This window comes from Talaromyces proteolyticus, assembly GCF_021365285.1.
Source record: "Talaromyces proteolyticus strain PMI_201 chromosome Unknown BGW36scaffold_8, whole genome shotgun sequence".
Classification (NCBI taxonomy): Eukaryota; Fungi; Ascomycota; class Eurotiomycetes; order Eurotiales; family Trichocomaceae; genus Talaromyces; species Talaromyces proteolyticus.
Window position 1 is genome coordinate 866011 of NW_025764284.1, and position 16675 is coordinate 882685.

Sequence of the window (16675 nt, forward strand, 5' to 3'; positions counted from 1 at the left end):
TCTGGCAAGGACGGGAATAGTGGTGGAGGAAATGTGAGGCCAAAATTCCCGTCATGGCTTGACAGTTCCTGGTCCAGGCTCGACCAGTCAACTGGAAACTGAAAGTCCAGCTGCCCGACTGCATTGTTAAAGCTCGGCGAAGGCACCGATCGAGGAGGGCTTTTGGTGCGGCGTGGTGAAAACCCGTCCAGGCTGCTATCACTGGAAATGTTATCACCAGAGCTGCTAGTCATCTGCAAGACCCCCGTCAGCTCCGCGGCTAACGACCCGAGGCCGTGGTAGCTAAGTGTGGCGAGGAAATTATCGGGTAGGTTGAGATCTGGTGAGCTGCTGCGCGGAGTGCTTACTGGCGGGGGTGTGTGTGCCAGTCGCTCTGAAAGCCGTCGACGACCCTTACGTTGCACAATGCTGTAGTTGCAGGGAATATCGCGAGAGTCACAACGGGCACACTTGGGGTGCTGTTTTCCACATCGCACCTTGGACTTGGCACAGGCATCACAGCTGTCCCTGATCTTTTGTAGTTGACTGCCGCTGATAGGTTCGTCAAGCGGCGGCGTCGTTGAGGTTGACGATGCTTCTGTTGTCATTGACGTTGTCCTGGTCAAAGAGTCAGGCCTCTGGGACTGCGAGCCGCAATCCATGATATGTGGTAGTAGCCGTAGTTACTAAGTTAACGTTGAACAAAAGGAGAAAGGATATACGAGGCTAGGCAAGTGCTTGACAGCAGTACACTATATCAAACGGGTTCTGATGAGGACCATCATCAGACGTCTTTCTGGGCTAGCCAGGATGGCCGGTTGCCGCAATATCTATACATCGAGAACCCGGGGTTACTCAGGTACGGGGATATTTCTATGCGTTTATACCCCCGTAACGGGACGTTGAATATGCCCGTAACCTGTAAGAGACGATGGCTATGCGTAGGCTATCATCACTGGCTGAGATGACATGACATAACACAGCTAAGCACTGGCCATTAGATAGCATCGCAAGTGATGCCAATACGGAAGTCTTCTCGCTGTGCTGATTGTGTTTTGTGGGGGCTTAATGACTAGTCACCCGAGCCGCCCTAGTTGGGGACGGCGGCTACATGGCGGTTTTCTCAATCGAATCTGCATGTTCCATTACCACGTTATATTAGTAATCGTATCACTGGCTAACTAGTTACTTGATAGGATCGATCCAATTAACCTGCTGGGAAAATGGTCTACTTGGCAACATTTAACCTGCGACGTCATTCTTGGAGGAAAATGTAGCTAGCTCTCTCGATTGTATCGGTGCCGTTTATACGCTTGCTCTTATTGATTGTTGTGGATACAGCGAGCGATCGTCCAGCATCGAAGGGCCGAAAAGGATACAGCGTGGCGGCCATGCAATGCAAGGCTTATAGACACTGTCGGCCTCTAAGCCTCTAAGTGCCAAAGACAATACTGAGGGAATGTCGCCAACACGCTCAGAAGTCCCTGTGGGCCCTGGGCTTTGAACTGCAGTGCCACGCCAGCCCAGGCCTCACATGTAAGTGTTTATTATCATACCGACCCAACTTTGTTTCATGAGCGTGGTATGTGCGTTTACCGTCGCATCAGAATACGAAAAACAGTAGAAAGTGCACCAGTCGGCCCGTGTGTAAGTCTCACTCGTAAGTGTAGTATTGGGTATAGTATTCGCAACAGCAAGGTCTTTACAGATACGGAAAAGACCGCTGTAACTATATGGTGCGTTGTTTATGGCAGGGTAGCCTAGCCTCTGTATATTGGGATAATATTGCGAATCTCACCAGCGTGCTGGGTAAACTCCTTGTTCCTAGTTATATAGTGGAGACGCGTTAGTCGTATTAGTGAAGGCCCTATTAAGCACTTAGTAACTAACAACTTAAGCGCCTTGCATAAGCAGCATCCACTCGCCCCCTGCTCCTCTCTTGATGTAAGCTCTAATTCTCCTCGCTGTGCTCGTCTTGGTGATGATCGGCACCCTCTCCTCGTGGCACCATTGTTGCAATGAATGCTATATTTGGCTGGCGTTCCCGCCCCATCTGTTGCTTTCAGGGCCTCTGTAACCGAGGGCTTGTCTCGGGGGTATTTTTTTGCTCTGTCGCAGCCAAAACTAGGATCGGGCTGATAATCAAATTGTTCCTTCGTTTCTAATCGGGTGTTATCCCATTTCCTAGCTCTCAGCCTTGATAGTAAAGACGAAGACCGATCGCCAATAAAACTTCCGAGACTATTCCAGAACCTTTATGGTTGCCTGGACTATACACAATGAACCAACACATCTCGTAAATTTGGACTCATGACTAGCTAAGCTGAACTTTGAATTTCATTTCTTTTATATCCTTGCCCATAGGCCAGATAAAGATCTGACCACCCATGTTTACAGAGCAGGGGTATGAATATAACAATAACAAGCCAATTACATGCACTTTTACCGAGCCTCGATTTAGTGGGCTGCTGTTGCAATATGAATTAGTATCACACAAGGGCAAGAAACTTCCACCTAGGCACTATTTCTTTATTCATTTATTATTTTTCTTTTTTTCAAATGTATGCAAATTCAACGGTTTCATTACTGAGTTTCAATTAACAAGTACTCTAATACCTTGCCTTCAGCTGAGATACACTACTAGGCGACGAAGGAAATAGTGGGATACACTAAATACTAGAGAATAGTCAGCTCCAGACCTAAGTTCAACTTTACTCCAAATGTTGGCTCGAAAAAATGGGGGCGTTGGAAAGCGCTACCCAGATGGGGCCCCCATTATAGAGTTAAACTAACAGCAAAAGCGCATTCCATGGAAATCCATGGAATTTGAATAGATATGTAATGGTAGTTTTGAATTATGTAAATAGCCAATCTTCCATTTATTTACTTTTTCACGAGCTCACCCTGCCAGTAATTGAATATAGTATAGTTCAAGCGTGTTGGTTCTCAATGGGGGACCGACAACTATCTCTCTAGTGCTGGAACCCCACCATAAATGAACCACCATTTATTGTTTTGGTGTCTAATCATAGTCATCCTTTGTATAGTTAGTGCTGGACACTAGAGCCAACATATTAAGCCTCTGGCTAAATCACCATTTCCGTATCTGAGGGCATACCATTCGTTAGTTCTCGCACACGTCCAAAATCCTAACTGCGAGGGTCCGCCTAGACGCGAAGGAAGAGTTCCTGCGTTGGCTTTTGGAGCTCGCCTTCGCTGTTGAGGACGTCATCCGCGCCCCGTACACCCGCGCATGCTAAAGCTAGTCGAAATCTTTGGATGGGATCCATTACTGTAACGAGGCACTACCTCGGGGAGGAGTGTGCATCGCTAGTGAGAGGCGCTTTGTGCGATAATGTCTGGGGGCTGAAAAAGTTGTCGCCTCATATATTAAGTAGCTTCAAATGTTAGTCAGCTCCGTGTTTTCTGCTTGGCTCCTCCTAAAACTCACCCATATTATCTATCTAATATCTAATATATACTGCGATGCAAACGTACTTATATATATATTAATTATATAGAAATACCAAGGATTCTCCTCTAGTCTCGCTTGCTGCTGAACTCGCGTCACATGCTTCTCATAATCAATTGATACTGGCCGCATCCTATTGAAATTGTAGCCGAGATCACCTTTCTTTGTCTGTTGTCTCAGTTACCCCTCCTTGCCGACTTACCCATTACCTACAGCAATTGATATATGGATAGAGATCTGGCTGTGATGGTACAACGGACCACTCGGCTTTCGACTTGATTACATCTATATAATTATCTCATAAACTTATAACCTTACGTTGGAGGACCGAAACACCATCAAACCAGCGCAATGTCAACCCCCGGCCCAGTGAGCGTGTCAGACGTGCTGGACTTTCAAGCCTCCAGCTCCGCAGAGTGTTCAGTCAATTTCCCACCAGCCATCTGCATAGGCTCCGGTACGTCAACTGAATAAGTTGCCTTGTCCAGTCTTTGATGCCTATGGCTGAAAAACATACCTGAGGATATCTTACCGTTTTTAGTGACCGTCGGTGGCCTCGTTGCAAGTGTCGCAACCAAATATGCGCTGTCTTATGCGTCCAAGCATCCGAAATTGCGCTTTCAGACAGATCTCCGAGATGCAGCCCACCAGTTCTATAGACCGATAATGCCGGCCAACGGCATTGTAACAATGAAGCTCCATGAAGTCAATGTAGGTAGAGGTTGGTCAAACCTACGTGTAGAATTGTTCCAAGGGGAGCCTCGTAGGATCTGTGCCTCGGCAAATATCATGTAAGCCGACCTAGTGCGTTCATTCACCACCAAATACCAGAAAAGAGAATCATTAACGGGTGCTCTGAAATTGAACAGAATTTCGAATCTTTCTCTTCCAGGAGTAACACTGCCTACGGGCTGGCATCTCTCTCCACCGGCCCATCGCGTCGACTTAAGCCAGCTTGAAAGCCATGCCGACCCGGACTGGGTGTGCTATCACGTTGGTTTCTATCCAAACGGCTTCCGGCGTGGACAGTCATATGCTAAGAACTTTATCCCTGTGCATTGGCCACCACAAATCACTTATGTCGAACAATGGGTTGTGCCAGGATGGGACTGCACACCTCTAGGATCCCGGGATGCTTCAAAACCACCGGCCCGCTGGACCAACGACATGATCGAATTCGTTACCGATTTGATCCTACCAGTTCAGGAGAACTTTATTCTACGGAAGCCTGATCAACCAAAGCCGCTCGGCAGTATTGCAGCAACTCTGGACTTCGCTCTGGCACAGAACGAGGCGAGAGAACGAGGCGACCACGAGTGGAGAAAGCTAATGAATGATGGATCGCTGGATTTCGAGGGATCTCTGCTTATCAACTCGACCCTCAGTATGTCAACTGAGATCAAGAAGAGGTTGCCTGCTGAGGGTGTTCGCTGGCTCTATCTTAGATCGGAAGCGAAGCGCGTCCAGAATAGCCGGATGGACTTGGAGGTCCTGGTGTTTGACGAGGAGATGGACTTGGTAGCGATCAGCCACCAAGATGTGCACCTCATTCCAGCCGATCTTAAGAACACGAGAACTTCTGCTATATAAAATTTATTTAGGAAAAGAGTGAACACGAGGAGAATAATGGAATTCAGACTTGACATTTCAATCAAAACAACTCTCAAGGTGCAATATAACATAATCAGCTACGTATGTAGTTATGTATGTGAAGGCTAGTTAATATCCCCAGTGGTAAAATGGAGTATACGAGGCTAGTTTGACAGAGGATGAAACGTGACAATGAACCCGAGCATTGGAAAGTTGAAGTGAGCCAGCCTATTTTGTAATTTTTTCTCCGGCTGCGGTCCAGTCATGATGTTTGATCGCACTCCTACCAGCCACCAACATGCTTAGCGTGCTCAACGTTGATGCGCCCTGAGTCTCAAAGACGGCGATATCTGCCTTCATTTCCTTAACGATCCAGTTTCTCAGTTCGATTGCGAGGAGAGAGTCGACTCCGTACATCTGTAAGGGTTTATGGTAGTCGACCGAACTGGCGTCTTGCATCACTACGAGCGACTTAGCTAGCTTCTGGACAATGGCTTGAGAAACTACTTCGGCCGCCTTATCGAGTGATGCCGATGCCGCAAACTCTTCTTTGAACGTCGCGTTCATACCAATGTTCTTAGCTCCGAAAACCGCAGCAGCCTTTCTTTCACCGGCCAACATGAGTGGTTGCAGCATCGGCTGCCGAGAAAAATCAATGCTGTCAAGACCCTGGCCACCGCCAGTGCCCAGACCGATGGCTACTTGGCTTTCTGCCGGTGTGAGAACCGGCAAATTGGGGTTGCAGTAGTAGTCCAAGATGCTATAGAACTTTCGCCGGGTAATGCGCTCCAAGGTCCCATACGTGAGAACCCGATTCAACAGGTCAGGATTCTCGGCTAAGATGCCATCGTCGACCATGGCACCCAGGTCAAGTGACGTGGCCTTTTCACCCAGCGCCACTCGGAACCTAGCTAGGGCGTCTTCGTATGTGTTTCCAGCATCATAGTTGGTTTGCCCTCGGATTCCTGCCAGGCCCGATGCAGATCCGAGGAGGATGAAGAAGTCCATTCCTTGAGGCAGGATTGAGTGTAGGTTCCAAGAACCGACTGTCTTACAGTCAACTGCAGATTTCCAGCGATAGTAGTCCAAATCTTTGAATAAAAAGTCCTAGATAGATAGTAATAAGGATCAGTAATGAGCCTTCTTTTTCTTGTCCTCTCATTCTGAGATTCTATAAACTATGATAGCTTACCTGAGTGATGACCGACATCTGTAACATACCCTTTATGGGAGGCATATCAGCCGATAGCTGCCTAAAGACTTCCTTCGTCCGCTCAAAATCTGTGATGTCGCAAGCTGGAGTTTCTACACGCACTCCATGTGACTGCAGCTCTTCAATAAGTTCTCTTGCGGCACTCGTTCGCGGTCCGAATCTGGACAACAAAATGAGATTCCTCGCTCCTCGATCTACCATCCAACGGGCTGTGGCGCGACCGATGCCCCCGAGGCCTCCTGCGATTACAAATGTCGCATTGGAATGCAGTTGAAAACTGGGTTTAGTGCGAAGGATGGTCTGTGATGATGATCAAGTTAGAAAATTTATAGTTAGGCTCATTCAATAGCAAGCTCTGTTCTTACCGGAACTTGGGATTCATGTGTAACCTGCAAAACAATCTTCCCGGAGATTTCGCCATCTTGGGTCAATCGAAAGACTTTCTCGGTCTCGGAAATATCGTAGATGTGTAAAGGTTGAGGGGTGTGGAGTGTGTTATTAGCAAATAGATCGATCATGTGTTCAAGGTCCTGGCGCGCAGAGTCTGGTTTATCCTGTAGCCAAAGAGATCCATCAAACCCGAAAAAGGCCACATTCTGACGGAATCCGAACATTGGGAGGCTTGAGTCTGACAATATGTCCTTTTTGCCGATCTCAATGAAGCGACCATTGGGGGCAACACATTCCCAAGATGCCAACAGTCTATCGCCGACTAGAGAATTGACCACCACGTCAACCCCTCGTCCGTTGGTAATCCGTCGAATACTTTTCGAAAAGCCAGTGCTGCGGCTGTAGAATATATGATGTTCTGGTATCTGGTACGTGTCCATAAGAAGCTGCTTTTTGCGCTGATAACCCACTGTCGCAAAGACGGTAGCTCCGATGGCTTGTGCGATCTGAATTGCGGCTTGTCCTGTACCCCCGGCCGCGGAATGAATCAAAATACTTTCTCCACGCTGCAAACGAGCCAAACGGTGAATGACATGCCAGGCAGTTCCAAACTGAGCGGGAATAGCTGCTGCCACAGTGAACGGCAAGTGTTCTGGGATCCTGAAAGCACCCCATGCCTTGCCTCTTGCAAATGTTCTGAATGTCTCACTTGCAGCTAGGACTACTCGATCTCCCGGCTTGAACCCAGTCTCAGGACCAGCTCGGGTGACAACACCGGCACACTCTTGACCCAATGCCGCGTTCACAAGTTGACCTAATGCGATTAAACAGTCCTTGAAATTTACCCCAATCGCTCGTGTGTGAATCTCGACTTCATCAGCGAGAAGTGGTGATGGAAATATCTCGTCTTCCACAAAATGTAGGGTGTCAAGCAGGCCCGGAGAGCCAATTGTCAAAGTAAGCGGTGGTGCATCACGCATCAAGGTCACACCAGAGTGTTGTGTTTCTGATCTTTTGTGTAATTCAGTAGTGACATGTATGGATGGAACCACTCGAGGGATGTAAATGGCCTTGTCAATCTCGAGAAGCTCTACATCTGTGATTCCTCCAGCTGAGTTTTCGATATGATTCCTGAACGCAACTCGAGCGACGGTTTCCATCTGCCATGTGGACAGCTCTTTCTCAGCATCTAAGGCCATTACTGTTAGATTGAGATCACGGTACTCGTTTCTCAGGGCTCGCGCCAGGCCATGAATCATTGCGTACTCTGGTTTCCCAGCAGTTGATCCACCCGCGAACGTCATCCAAAGCACATCATGAGCAGATACAAAGAACTTCTGGAGGACATTAAAAGACTTTTCTCTGACGCTATATAATAAATCTTGGTCCAGTTCCAACAGGACCATGAAAAAAGCGCTGTGAGGTTGTGGAATATTAATGGCATCCTCTAGACTAATCGTAGATACCAAGTTCACACCTCGCCTACTTAAGATATTAAGGATTGCATCTGATACTTGTGTTTGAATGGGAGAATCAGAGTCGAGTATGACAAAAACGGATTTGTCCACTGATGATGTGGGAGTCCCTTGTTCGATCCTATGAATATGGACAACGGACTGCGGACCGCAAGTCAATTGCAACTCACAGGAGGGAAAGCCATTCTTCTCCAAGATATTAACGAATACGCCGTCACTCAATTGAGATATTTTGATGGGATTTGTATTTTCATGTAGTACCAGTATTCCGTTGTTTTTGAGGAGTGTGTGGGCCATCTTCAACAGCACCTCAAGGTCCTGGGCTGTTTTTGACGCTAGTAAAATGTCATAGGAACCATGCGCAAGTCCCTGATCTCCCATGTCATTTTGGGGGCCAAGTAGCCCAAGTTCAATGGCTGGATATCCTCCTAAGTCCTTTTCGGCTTGGGCAAGGCTAGACTGAGAGCTAGTGAGGAACCTGAATGACGAGTACCTAGTTTGAACTATGTCACCGTTGCTGCCATACACTGATAACGTTTTTAGCATATCTTGCGTCATCTCTCTGGCCTCAACATCTATCTCCAGTATATTGAGGTCACTGTCTTTGTGCGCAATTAAATCAATATAGCGATTAAATTCTGTTTGCATCAGCCCAGGCGTTGCTCGGCAATATTTATCTATACTTTTTGGATCTAGGAGTGTCAGATCCAATTTATATTCTATATGATAAGACAATTGATGAGCTTCAAATCCCTCATGCGAGGCATTTTCTTCGGATGTTGTTGCAATCTTCGTCAACCTGAGGTCATCAAACTGTACCAAGAGAGTATCTTTGGAATGTGTGAGCGCAAAGCCACCAAATTCGCTGAAGAGACTGTTATTAATGCTCAGCCAAGCACATTCATGGATTTCCTTGCTTTCAGCAAAGCTTAGCCCGGTTTTGTGAACGTAGAGGTTACGCAAAAAGGTTGGAATCATGGTGGGAGTAGCCTCTTCTCCGCCTTTCGCAAGACCCGCCAATGCCAGTTGGAATACGGCATCCAAGGTTGTAGGATGTATCACATGAGGCTGAGGATATTCTTCTTTCGGCCATATGAACGGCTCTATGGAACCTGTGACTCTCATTTCATTGTCATAGAAGCCTCCCACAACGCGATGGAATGTCGATTCGGATTCTAGACCATTCGCTTTCATAGCTGCGTAGAACTTGCTGGGCTCAAAGGGTATTGTGCAGGTTTGACTGTATGAGCTATCGATTTCACGACATTCGTCAAGTTCTTCACGACTCTCCATTTTATTTTCAACTTCGTTAGGATTCTGCATATACTTGGCGCGAACATGCCCGTGGCAGCACTCGCGCCAAGTACCTTGCTCATAGGCAAAAACTCTGAACTCTGACCATATCCCCAAAGGCCTTGGCAAATCCTGTGCCATATGTAGGACGAGTTGAGTTTCAATACCGGCTGGATCTCGCAAAATATTGAGCGGTTTCAAAAACGAGACATTTTTAATTTCGAAACCAACCACACCATCAGTCGCTTTTGTGACCTGGTTTGCCGCCTCAATAGCCATAACTAGAATTCCAGCTCCAGGGTATATAAGAGCACCGTTAATTACGTGGTCCTCTATCCAAGGCATTTCGGAAACACGAAGGTGGTTACGCCACCTTGCTTCCATCGGATTCCAATCCGGTACTGGCTTACCCAACAAATCCAGCTTTCCCTGCCCTCCCGTTCGATACTGAGCACTGATCCGGGATTCATCCCAATATCTCTGGCTGTGGTCAAAGACATATCCGGGTATGTCTGGGAGGGCCTGGTAGTATTTCCGACAATTCGATCTCAAATTGTTGACTCGCTCCATATTCAAACGATGTCCAAGACACAACATCTCCCCCAATGCATTGAAGGCGGAGTCGATTGCGGAGTTATCTCGCAATAGGACAGACGCATAGTTTATATTCTTCGTTGTGCGAAAGCTCAAGAGCGTTTCATGGATAGGAGCTTGTAGTGCCGAGTGAGGGCCAACTTCAACGAGCATGTCAATGTGGAAATGATTCCGATGGCTGAGATCCAGTTTTTTGCTTCCTCGCTGTCCTGATTTGGATAGAAGGATGTCCATAGCCTTCAAAAATCTGACAGGAGAGACCATGTTGGATACCCAATAATCCGCCGATAATAGGTCTTTTACTGATACCCTCTCTCCTGTAACGGAGGAAATCATGGCAACTGGACGGCGAGGCGCAATTCCGGGTTTGATGCCCTGAATTGCACTGCGATAATGTTCTGCAGCAGGTAGCATGTATGGCGAATGGTAAGCAATTCCTACCCTCAGCTTCCGGGCGAAAATTTGTTCCTTGTCCAGTAAATCTTTCAGTGCATTTATCTGATCGTTATCTCCGGATATAGTGACACTCTTAAGGCTGTTGATGCACGCAACTGTTAAGTTGCACCTGCCGAAGAGCTTTGCTATCGTAGCAATATACAACAATACCTCAGTCTCCGAGAGTCCAACAGACATCATCGTTCCTTCGATATCTGACTGACTTGCCAAGGAACCTGATAAAGTACCTCTATAATACGCCAGGCTTAGGGCGGATTCCGCGGATATCGCACCGGTGCTATAGGCAGCCGCAATTTCACCAGATGAATGTCCAATTACCGCCACAGGGTGAACATTGAAGTCATCCAGCAGATTAAGCAGTGCAATCTGAAGTGCGGTGCAAATAGGCTGTGCAAGTTCCGGAGTGTTGATTCTTGAGTTATCTGTCCGCAAAATCTCTTCGCATAGCCGCCATGAAGAGCCGAGTTGTAGCAAGAACTTCTCAGAGGTTTGGAGGCTGTGTTTAAATCGGTCAATTGAAAGTAGTTCATGTCCCATTCCCGCCCATTGAGCCCCTTGACCAGTAAAAATGAACGCCATATCTGGAGATGACACCGACTTCTTTGCAGGAGATAATAATTTATCTAAACGAGAAAGGGCATCTACGGATTTCACGACGGCAAAAGACTTCCAGAGCAAAGAACTCCTCCTAAATGAAAGCGTGTATGCGAGGTTATCTAGGTAGTTAGAATCCAAGGGAGTCGACAAATCTGAGAAGTGCGAAGCGAACTCTTTCGCATGTCTTTGGACACCGTGCTCATCATTTGCGGACAAAACAAGAAGCTTTGGACGTTCCAGTTTATCTTTCACATTTTGGGACATAGAAGTTTCCCCTATCAGTGGAAGCCGAACTACAGTCGGCTCAAAAACCGCCTGCTCCGGCGGGTCTCGGACAGTAAGATGATTAGCAACGAGCCCATGCTCCTCCAGAAAATGGCGGACATCATCTAGAACCACATGCTGGGAAAGATTGTTAGCAACTGAGTGTATTGAAGCAAGAGATTTGTAAGATTTCTTACCGCATTCGTTCCGGCGTTGCCGAAAGAATTGACTGATGCCCGGCGAAGGCCTTTTGATGGCCACGGCGTTGGCTCCACAGGAAACTGAGACAAGATAAAGAAGTGAGCAAAAGTTTCAAGCTTTCAGCATAAAAGCGGCTGGCCGGTGCTCGAAGGTCATACCTGGATTCTTAGGAACTCCGTATCAATCTTGGGATTTACCTTCTCAAAGTTGGTGTTTGGTGGTATAATGGCCTTTTCAAGAACGAGAGCCGCTTTTATAACGCCTGAAATACCACTGGCTCCTTCGAGATGGCCTATATTACTCTTGAGCGCCCCTACCCACAGTGGGTCTTGGGTCGTTCGAACCTGCCGGAAACTCGATCCTAAAGCCTTCGCTTCGTTTGGATCACCTACAGATGTTCCTGTGCCATGGGCTTCAAAGAATCGGGTAGGTACCATGCTAAGACCCGCTTTCCGGTAAGTCTGCCGGATGAGCGCTTCCTGTGAATCGGGATTTGGCAAAGTTATGCTTGGAGTAAATCCATCCTGGTTGCAGCCGGTGCTTCGAATGATGCCGCGGATGGTGTCGTTGTCTCGAATAGCGTCTGACACTCGCTTTAAGACGAGAACAGCAAACCCTTCACCCCTGCTGTAGCCATTCCCACGATGGTCGAAACTGTAGCATTGTCCATCCGGCGACAACATATTCAGATTTGTCAAAGAGTGCATATTGTCCGGTGACAATATCACATTGCTTCCAGCCACGATGCTCTGCGCGCGTCAACCAGTTTCCAGGTCAGAATAAGGAGCTGAACATTGAATCATTGGAGTAAAATGATAACCTACCATATCTTCGTCACCAGAACGAAGTCCTTGACAACCCAGATCTAAACTGACCAGGCTACTCGAACATGCCGTGTCAACATTAGCACTGTTGCCAGTAAAATTAAAAAACCAGCTGATACGGTTGGCATTGAACCATGCTGGCACACCTAATGCGGAACTAGTTGGACACTGCTCTCCATCTTTGAAGGTAAGATGCTGCCAGTCACAAGAAAAGGAACCAGTGTAGACGGATGTTTTCGAGCCGGAAACGGCTTCCATTGATAAACCAGCTACGCTTGATGTGAGTGTCCGGATTACTAGGCGACCGCTGAGCTAGTCTTCTTACCATTTTCAAGAGCCTTGTAAGTGTACTCTAACAAATATCGTTGCTGTGGATCCATACTTGCAGCCTCCGTAGTCGACGTTGCAAAGAACGGAGCGTCGAAACCAGCAAGATCTCCCTTCAGAAAGTGACTGCGGTTTACCGGGATCTAAATAAATAGAAAAAGCAATAAATGAGCCGTTCGTGGTCTAGTTCATGGGTTTTCAAGCCATGGGGCAACTGACTTGACCTTGCCGATTTGGGTCCGGATGATATATTGCGTCTATGTTCATTCTTTCCTTAGGAAATTCGGTAGCTGTATTCCTCTTCTTCATCAGAATTTCCCAGAATGCGTCTGACGTTGTCACATCCTGTGGAAACCCAATGGAAAAGCCAATAATTGCAATTGGCTCCAAGATGTCGTAGTTTGTGACCTGAAAGACATCCCGAGAGTCGTTATCCTGAAGGGAAACGTTCTCAGTGTTAAGAGTACTGACGGTTCTACCAGGTGCCATAGTCGACAATTGTTGATGGTCAATAAAATCTAGTCTGGAGGTTAGTTATGTATAGCCTTAGTGTGTCTACAATATCAGTAAGATATCTAAGTTGTGCGGTGCTCTGAAAGGTCGAGAATTTTCCAGCATTTTCCGGTGCATGCCATCAATTGATATATACAAGCAATCTTGGAGTCTGAATCAAGAAATGTCGACAGTCCAGGCTCAGGTCGCGCGCGCTACCGAAAGGGTGCAGATTTAGAACATCAGTCGCCTTCCAATCGGGTACTAAGAATGCATCTTGTGTGACATTACTTGTGTTTAAAGAATGCTCATTTGAGAGTCATTTACACTGTGACCTGTACATATGTAATCTCCTGTTTCTGTATTACATATACCTACTAGCAATATTTCGAAGCATTTTACTTTCTCTAACCTTTCCAAAAATGAACGGTTTAAATAATCATTGTCCACAACTAACAAACATATGAAAGAGCAACGGCTATCTCGTGAGAGAGCGAATTTTTCTCCGTCTCCTTCCATTATCTTCATCTTTCGTTGTGAAAAGCTTCGAGCATGCATTTTCTCTGTTTCCACGGCATAGGCACTAACAGCCATGTGCTGGAAACCCAGACAGGTGAGACTGGCAAGACCCATTGAGGATTTCTTACATTGGCATGACACCTGATAACTAGCAACTATACGCTATGAGATGGACCGCCATCATACCTTCGAATTCGTAGAAGGCACGCACATTGTGCCTATTGCTCCAGGTAAAGCCGTGCTGTTCTTTACCGTGCGATGACTGACTCCATGCTTACTATTCCTCGCCGTGTAGAGATCAATGGATATTTCCCCTCTGCAGACACATACTTTAGTTATTATGGCAATTCAGCAGACAGCATATCCCTCGCACTCTCTCAGCTAGAGCGCTACATTGATGAAGAAGGTCCTTTTGATGGCGTTATCGCCTTCTCGCAGGGGGCTGTCCTTCTATCTACATACTTGATCAAACTGAGCCAGGAGAGGCCTGATAAGCCGCTACCATTCCGTTGTGCTATCTTTTTTTCCTCCTCCAGGCCGTTCGATCCACGACTGTTAGCGAAAGGCCAAGCCGCCTGGATCGAACCAGATGATAAGGGTCCTCTACTCAACCTCGCTACGACACATATTTGGGGTACGAATGATATCCAACAAGAAGATGCCAGAGTACTTTGTTCAATGTGTGATGAAAGCCTTCGGTATGTATATGTGCATGAGCAGGGGCATGAAATCCCGGGGGCCAGAGCGAAAGAAGATATACAAGGATGTGTCCGGGCTATTCGGAGAGCTATTGAGAATGGATCAACCGATCGCTAGGCTGATCCACGCCCAGATCATCAAGTAAGAGTTCAATCAGACCATTTTTAGGCAAGTTTATGAGAGGAGCTTTGGTTGATGTGGGCTGTCTTGGATGCAGAAGAGGGTGCATATCATATTACCATTTTTCAGCTGAAAAGATTATGTCTGAGCTTACCATGATATAAAATTAGCTTCACCTGTTGCATAATCTGAGAGGTGCAGATCCCTGGGATTCCCTGAACCCTGGTTAACGCGGCGGCTATATGCATCAGCACTTTAGCCACTAGTAACATATGTATTAAATATTCTAATATGAATCAAGGAAGCGAAGCGAGGGGAAAAAGGACGGTCACTAACCATCTACTCCATGCTCTGGCGTTTCGTCTATGTGGGAACTACATGTAATTTCTGGTGGCTGTTTGGGGCGTAAATGTGCACTTGTTATATATGCACGGACACTTACACTCTTCCTTATATGATAAACAGAATTGACCTCAAGTCAGTTTCATTTACTTGTGCGTTTTAAAAAGTTTTTGATCTCTCCCTGTTGCCTGTTTTTGCTCGGGAAGTAAATAACCATGCTTGCACGACGGCAGCAAGAACCCTCATTACCACCCCCTCATAATAGGGGACCCGGCATCCTCGCTGAGTATTACATTTTATGCTCGATTGCTATTATTCTTCTTGGTGGGCGAATTTTTGTTCGGACTCGGCTTACAAAGCAATAGGGATGGGACGATACTACAATCGCCTTTGCTTGCGTACGTTCGCTGTTCCTTTCTTCATCTGGCTGTTCTCATTGGGTCAGATATGTACGTCACTATATATGTATATACTAAATAGTGTTGACAGCGGCTATTTCTCAAATGGACAATGTTGTAGTCACTCTGTTGACCAAAATATCCATCAGTGTTTACATTCTTCGAATCCGAGACGATTCTCGCTTGCGACTAGCTTTAGTTATTCTGATGTCATTCATGACTTTGGTTACCATTGCCGTTATCGTGGTCCTTGGGATATCTTGTACGCCATTGAAAAAGCTGTGGGAACCTGACGTGCCGGGACATGTCTACCTCTCACCACGGTCTACTACGTCGCCTATGTTCAGTCGGGCTTCACCATCGTCATCGATCTCTTTTTGACATCGGCTCCAGTCTTTATCCTATGGAAAGTGCGGATTCAGAGAGGCCGCAAGACATTCATCTGCTTTCTAATGAGTCTGGGCATCATTGCGACCATCTCAAATGTTCTGAGAAATGCCTTCCAGACTGAGCTCACCAGTAAGGACTTCACATGTATGTCTATATGTGACTTCAAGAAAGATGTGCGGGGCGACAGTGCTAAGCGTACTGACGGACGATCAATTGCCGGTGACCGTGGTCGCCATTCTCGAGATCAACAGTGGCGTTATCGCAACGTGTATTCCGACATGCATTGCAATAGTTCGAAGACGCAGTCAACAGACAGCGCAATCCAACGCTACTCCATATGCCTCACGCACAAGTCGAATGCGAAGTGGCAAGCTCACACCACAATTGGCTCACAATGGGTACGCGCATGACAACGCCTCCTCTTTGGGCGAGGAAGACCATCAAGAATTACTTCCCATGGGCCACCGGTGCGGAATTGTCTCTGGCACATCAAAGGATACCCTCGGTAAGGGTAGGGGTTCAGTTAACGTTACGTAGGTTAGCCTGTCCAGTCTTGTCGTTTACGTTCGTGTTCAGTTTCGATTATGTTTTCAAATACCACGGATCTCTTGGCTGTGCAACCCCATCCAACTCTAGCATATTATACACTATGTACACTAGCTGCATGCATAGCCCGTATTAGAATTTGGTGGCGATATGCGTTGCCCATCCACACGCGTTGCGGATAAGTTCAAGGGTCTAGGGCATTCTCCATAACGCTTCGCATGGGACTCAGATTATCATTTAGGACCCTGCAATCTAATCTAAAGGGGATCGGATCCCAATATGAGAAGCGTTATTACGCTATGTGACCCCTAAAGTGCGTATGGATTCCCCCGAGCGGGATGCCTCCATCTAATCAAATACATGAAAGACGATAGGATGGTGTTGGTAGTCAAGCGCCATCAGACCCCCAGACCCCGCTCGCTGGTAGCCTCCCCAGAAAATGTTTATGTGCTCTATTTTGTGGGGCGGTCGAGGAAGCTCGGTCATGCACGGGA

The 16675-nt window shown here is 47.0% G+C and overlaps 4 protein-coding genes across 4 annotated transcripts; 3 read left to right on the top strand and 1 right to left on the bottom strand.

The window, feature by feature from the left end:
* Positions 1-3552: 3552 nt before the first annotated feature.
* BGW36DRAFT_382218 (thioesterase-like superfamily-domain-containing protein) lies at positions 3553-5316 on the top strand. The gene is made up of 3 exons (XM_046216501.1): positions 3553-3908; positions 3993-4242; positions 4321-5316. Exons 1-3 carry the CDS (start codon positions 3803-3805, stop codon positions 5039-5041), a joined length of 1077 nt encoding a protein of 358 aa, XP_046070309.1. The 5' UTR covers positions 3553-3802; the 3' UTR covers positions 5042-5316.
* BGW36DRAFT_299281 (putative polyketide synthase) lies at positions 5270-12231 on the bottom strand (the record flags this gene model as incomplete). The annotated part of the gene is made up of 5 exons (XM_046211517.1): positions 5270-6148; positions 6234-6554; positions 6620-11461; positions 11521-11604; positions 11683-12231. 5 exons carry the CDS (start codon positions 12229-12231, stop codon positions 5270-5272), a joined length of 6675 nt encoding a protein of 2224 aa, XP_046070310.1.
* A 1488-nt stretch (positions 12232-13719) lies between these two features.
* Positions 13720-14502, top strand: BGW36DRAFT_299831 (DUF341 domain protein; the record flags this gene model as incomplete). Its single annotated transcript, XM_046211567.1, has 3 exons — positions 13720-13780; positions 13839-13916; positions 13982-14502. 3 exons carry the CDS (start codon positions 13720-13722, stop codon positions 14500-14502), a joined length of 660 nt encoding a protein of 219 aa, XP_046070311.1.
* Positions 14503-15697: 1195 nt separating this feature from the next.
* BGW36DRAFT_360878 (uncharacterized protein) lies at positions 15698-16172 on the top strand (the record flags this gene model as incomplete). Its single annotated transcript, XM_046214222.1, has 2 exons — positions 15698-15779; positions 15823-16172. 2 exons carry the CDS (start codon positions 15698-15700, stop codon positions 16170-16172), a joined length of 432 nt encoding a protein of 143 aa, XP_046070312.1.
* Positions 16173-16675: the final 503 nt, after the last annotated feature.

Bases quoted from the DNA above. Each gene is read 5' to 3' on its own strand.
- BGW36DRAFT_382218 (XM_046216501.1), top strand. From the start codon at position 3,803: ATGTCAACCCCCGGCCCAGTGAGCGTGTCAGACGTGCTGGACTTTCAA. The intron at 3,909-3,992 runs GTACGTCAACTG...TACCGTTTTTAG, and splicing joins AGCCATCTGCATAGGCTCCG to TGACCGTCGGTGGCCTCGTT. The intron at 4,243-4,320 runs GTAAGCCGACCT...GAAATTGAACAG, and splicing joins TGTGCCTCGGCAAATATCAT to AATTTCGAATCTTTCTCTTC.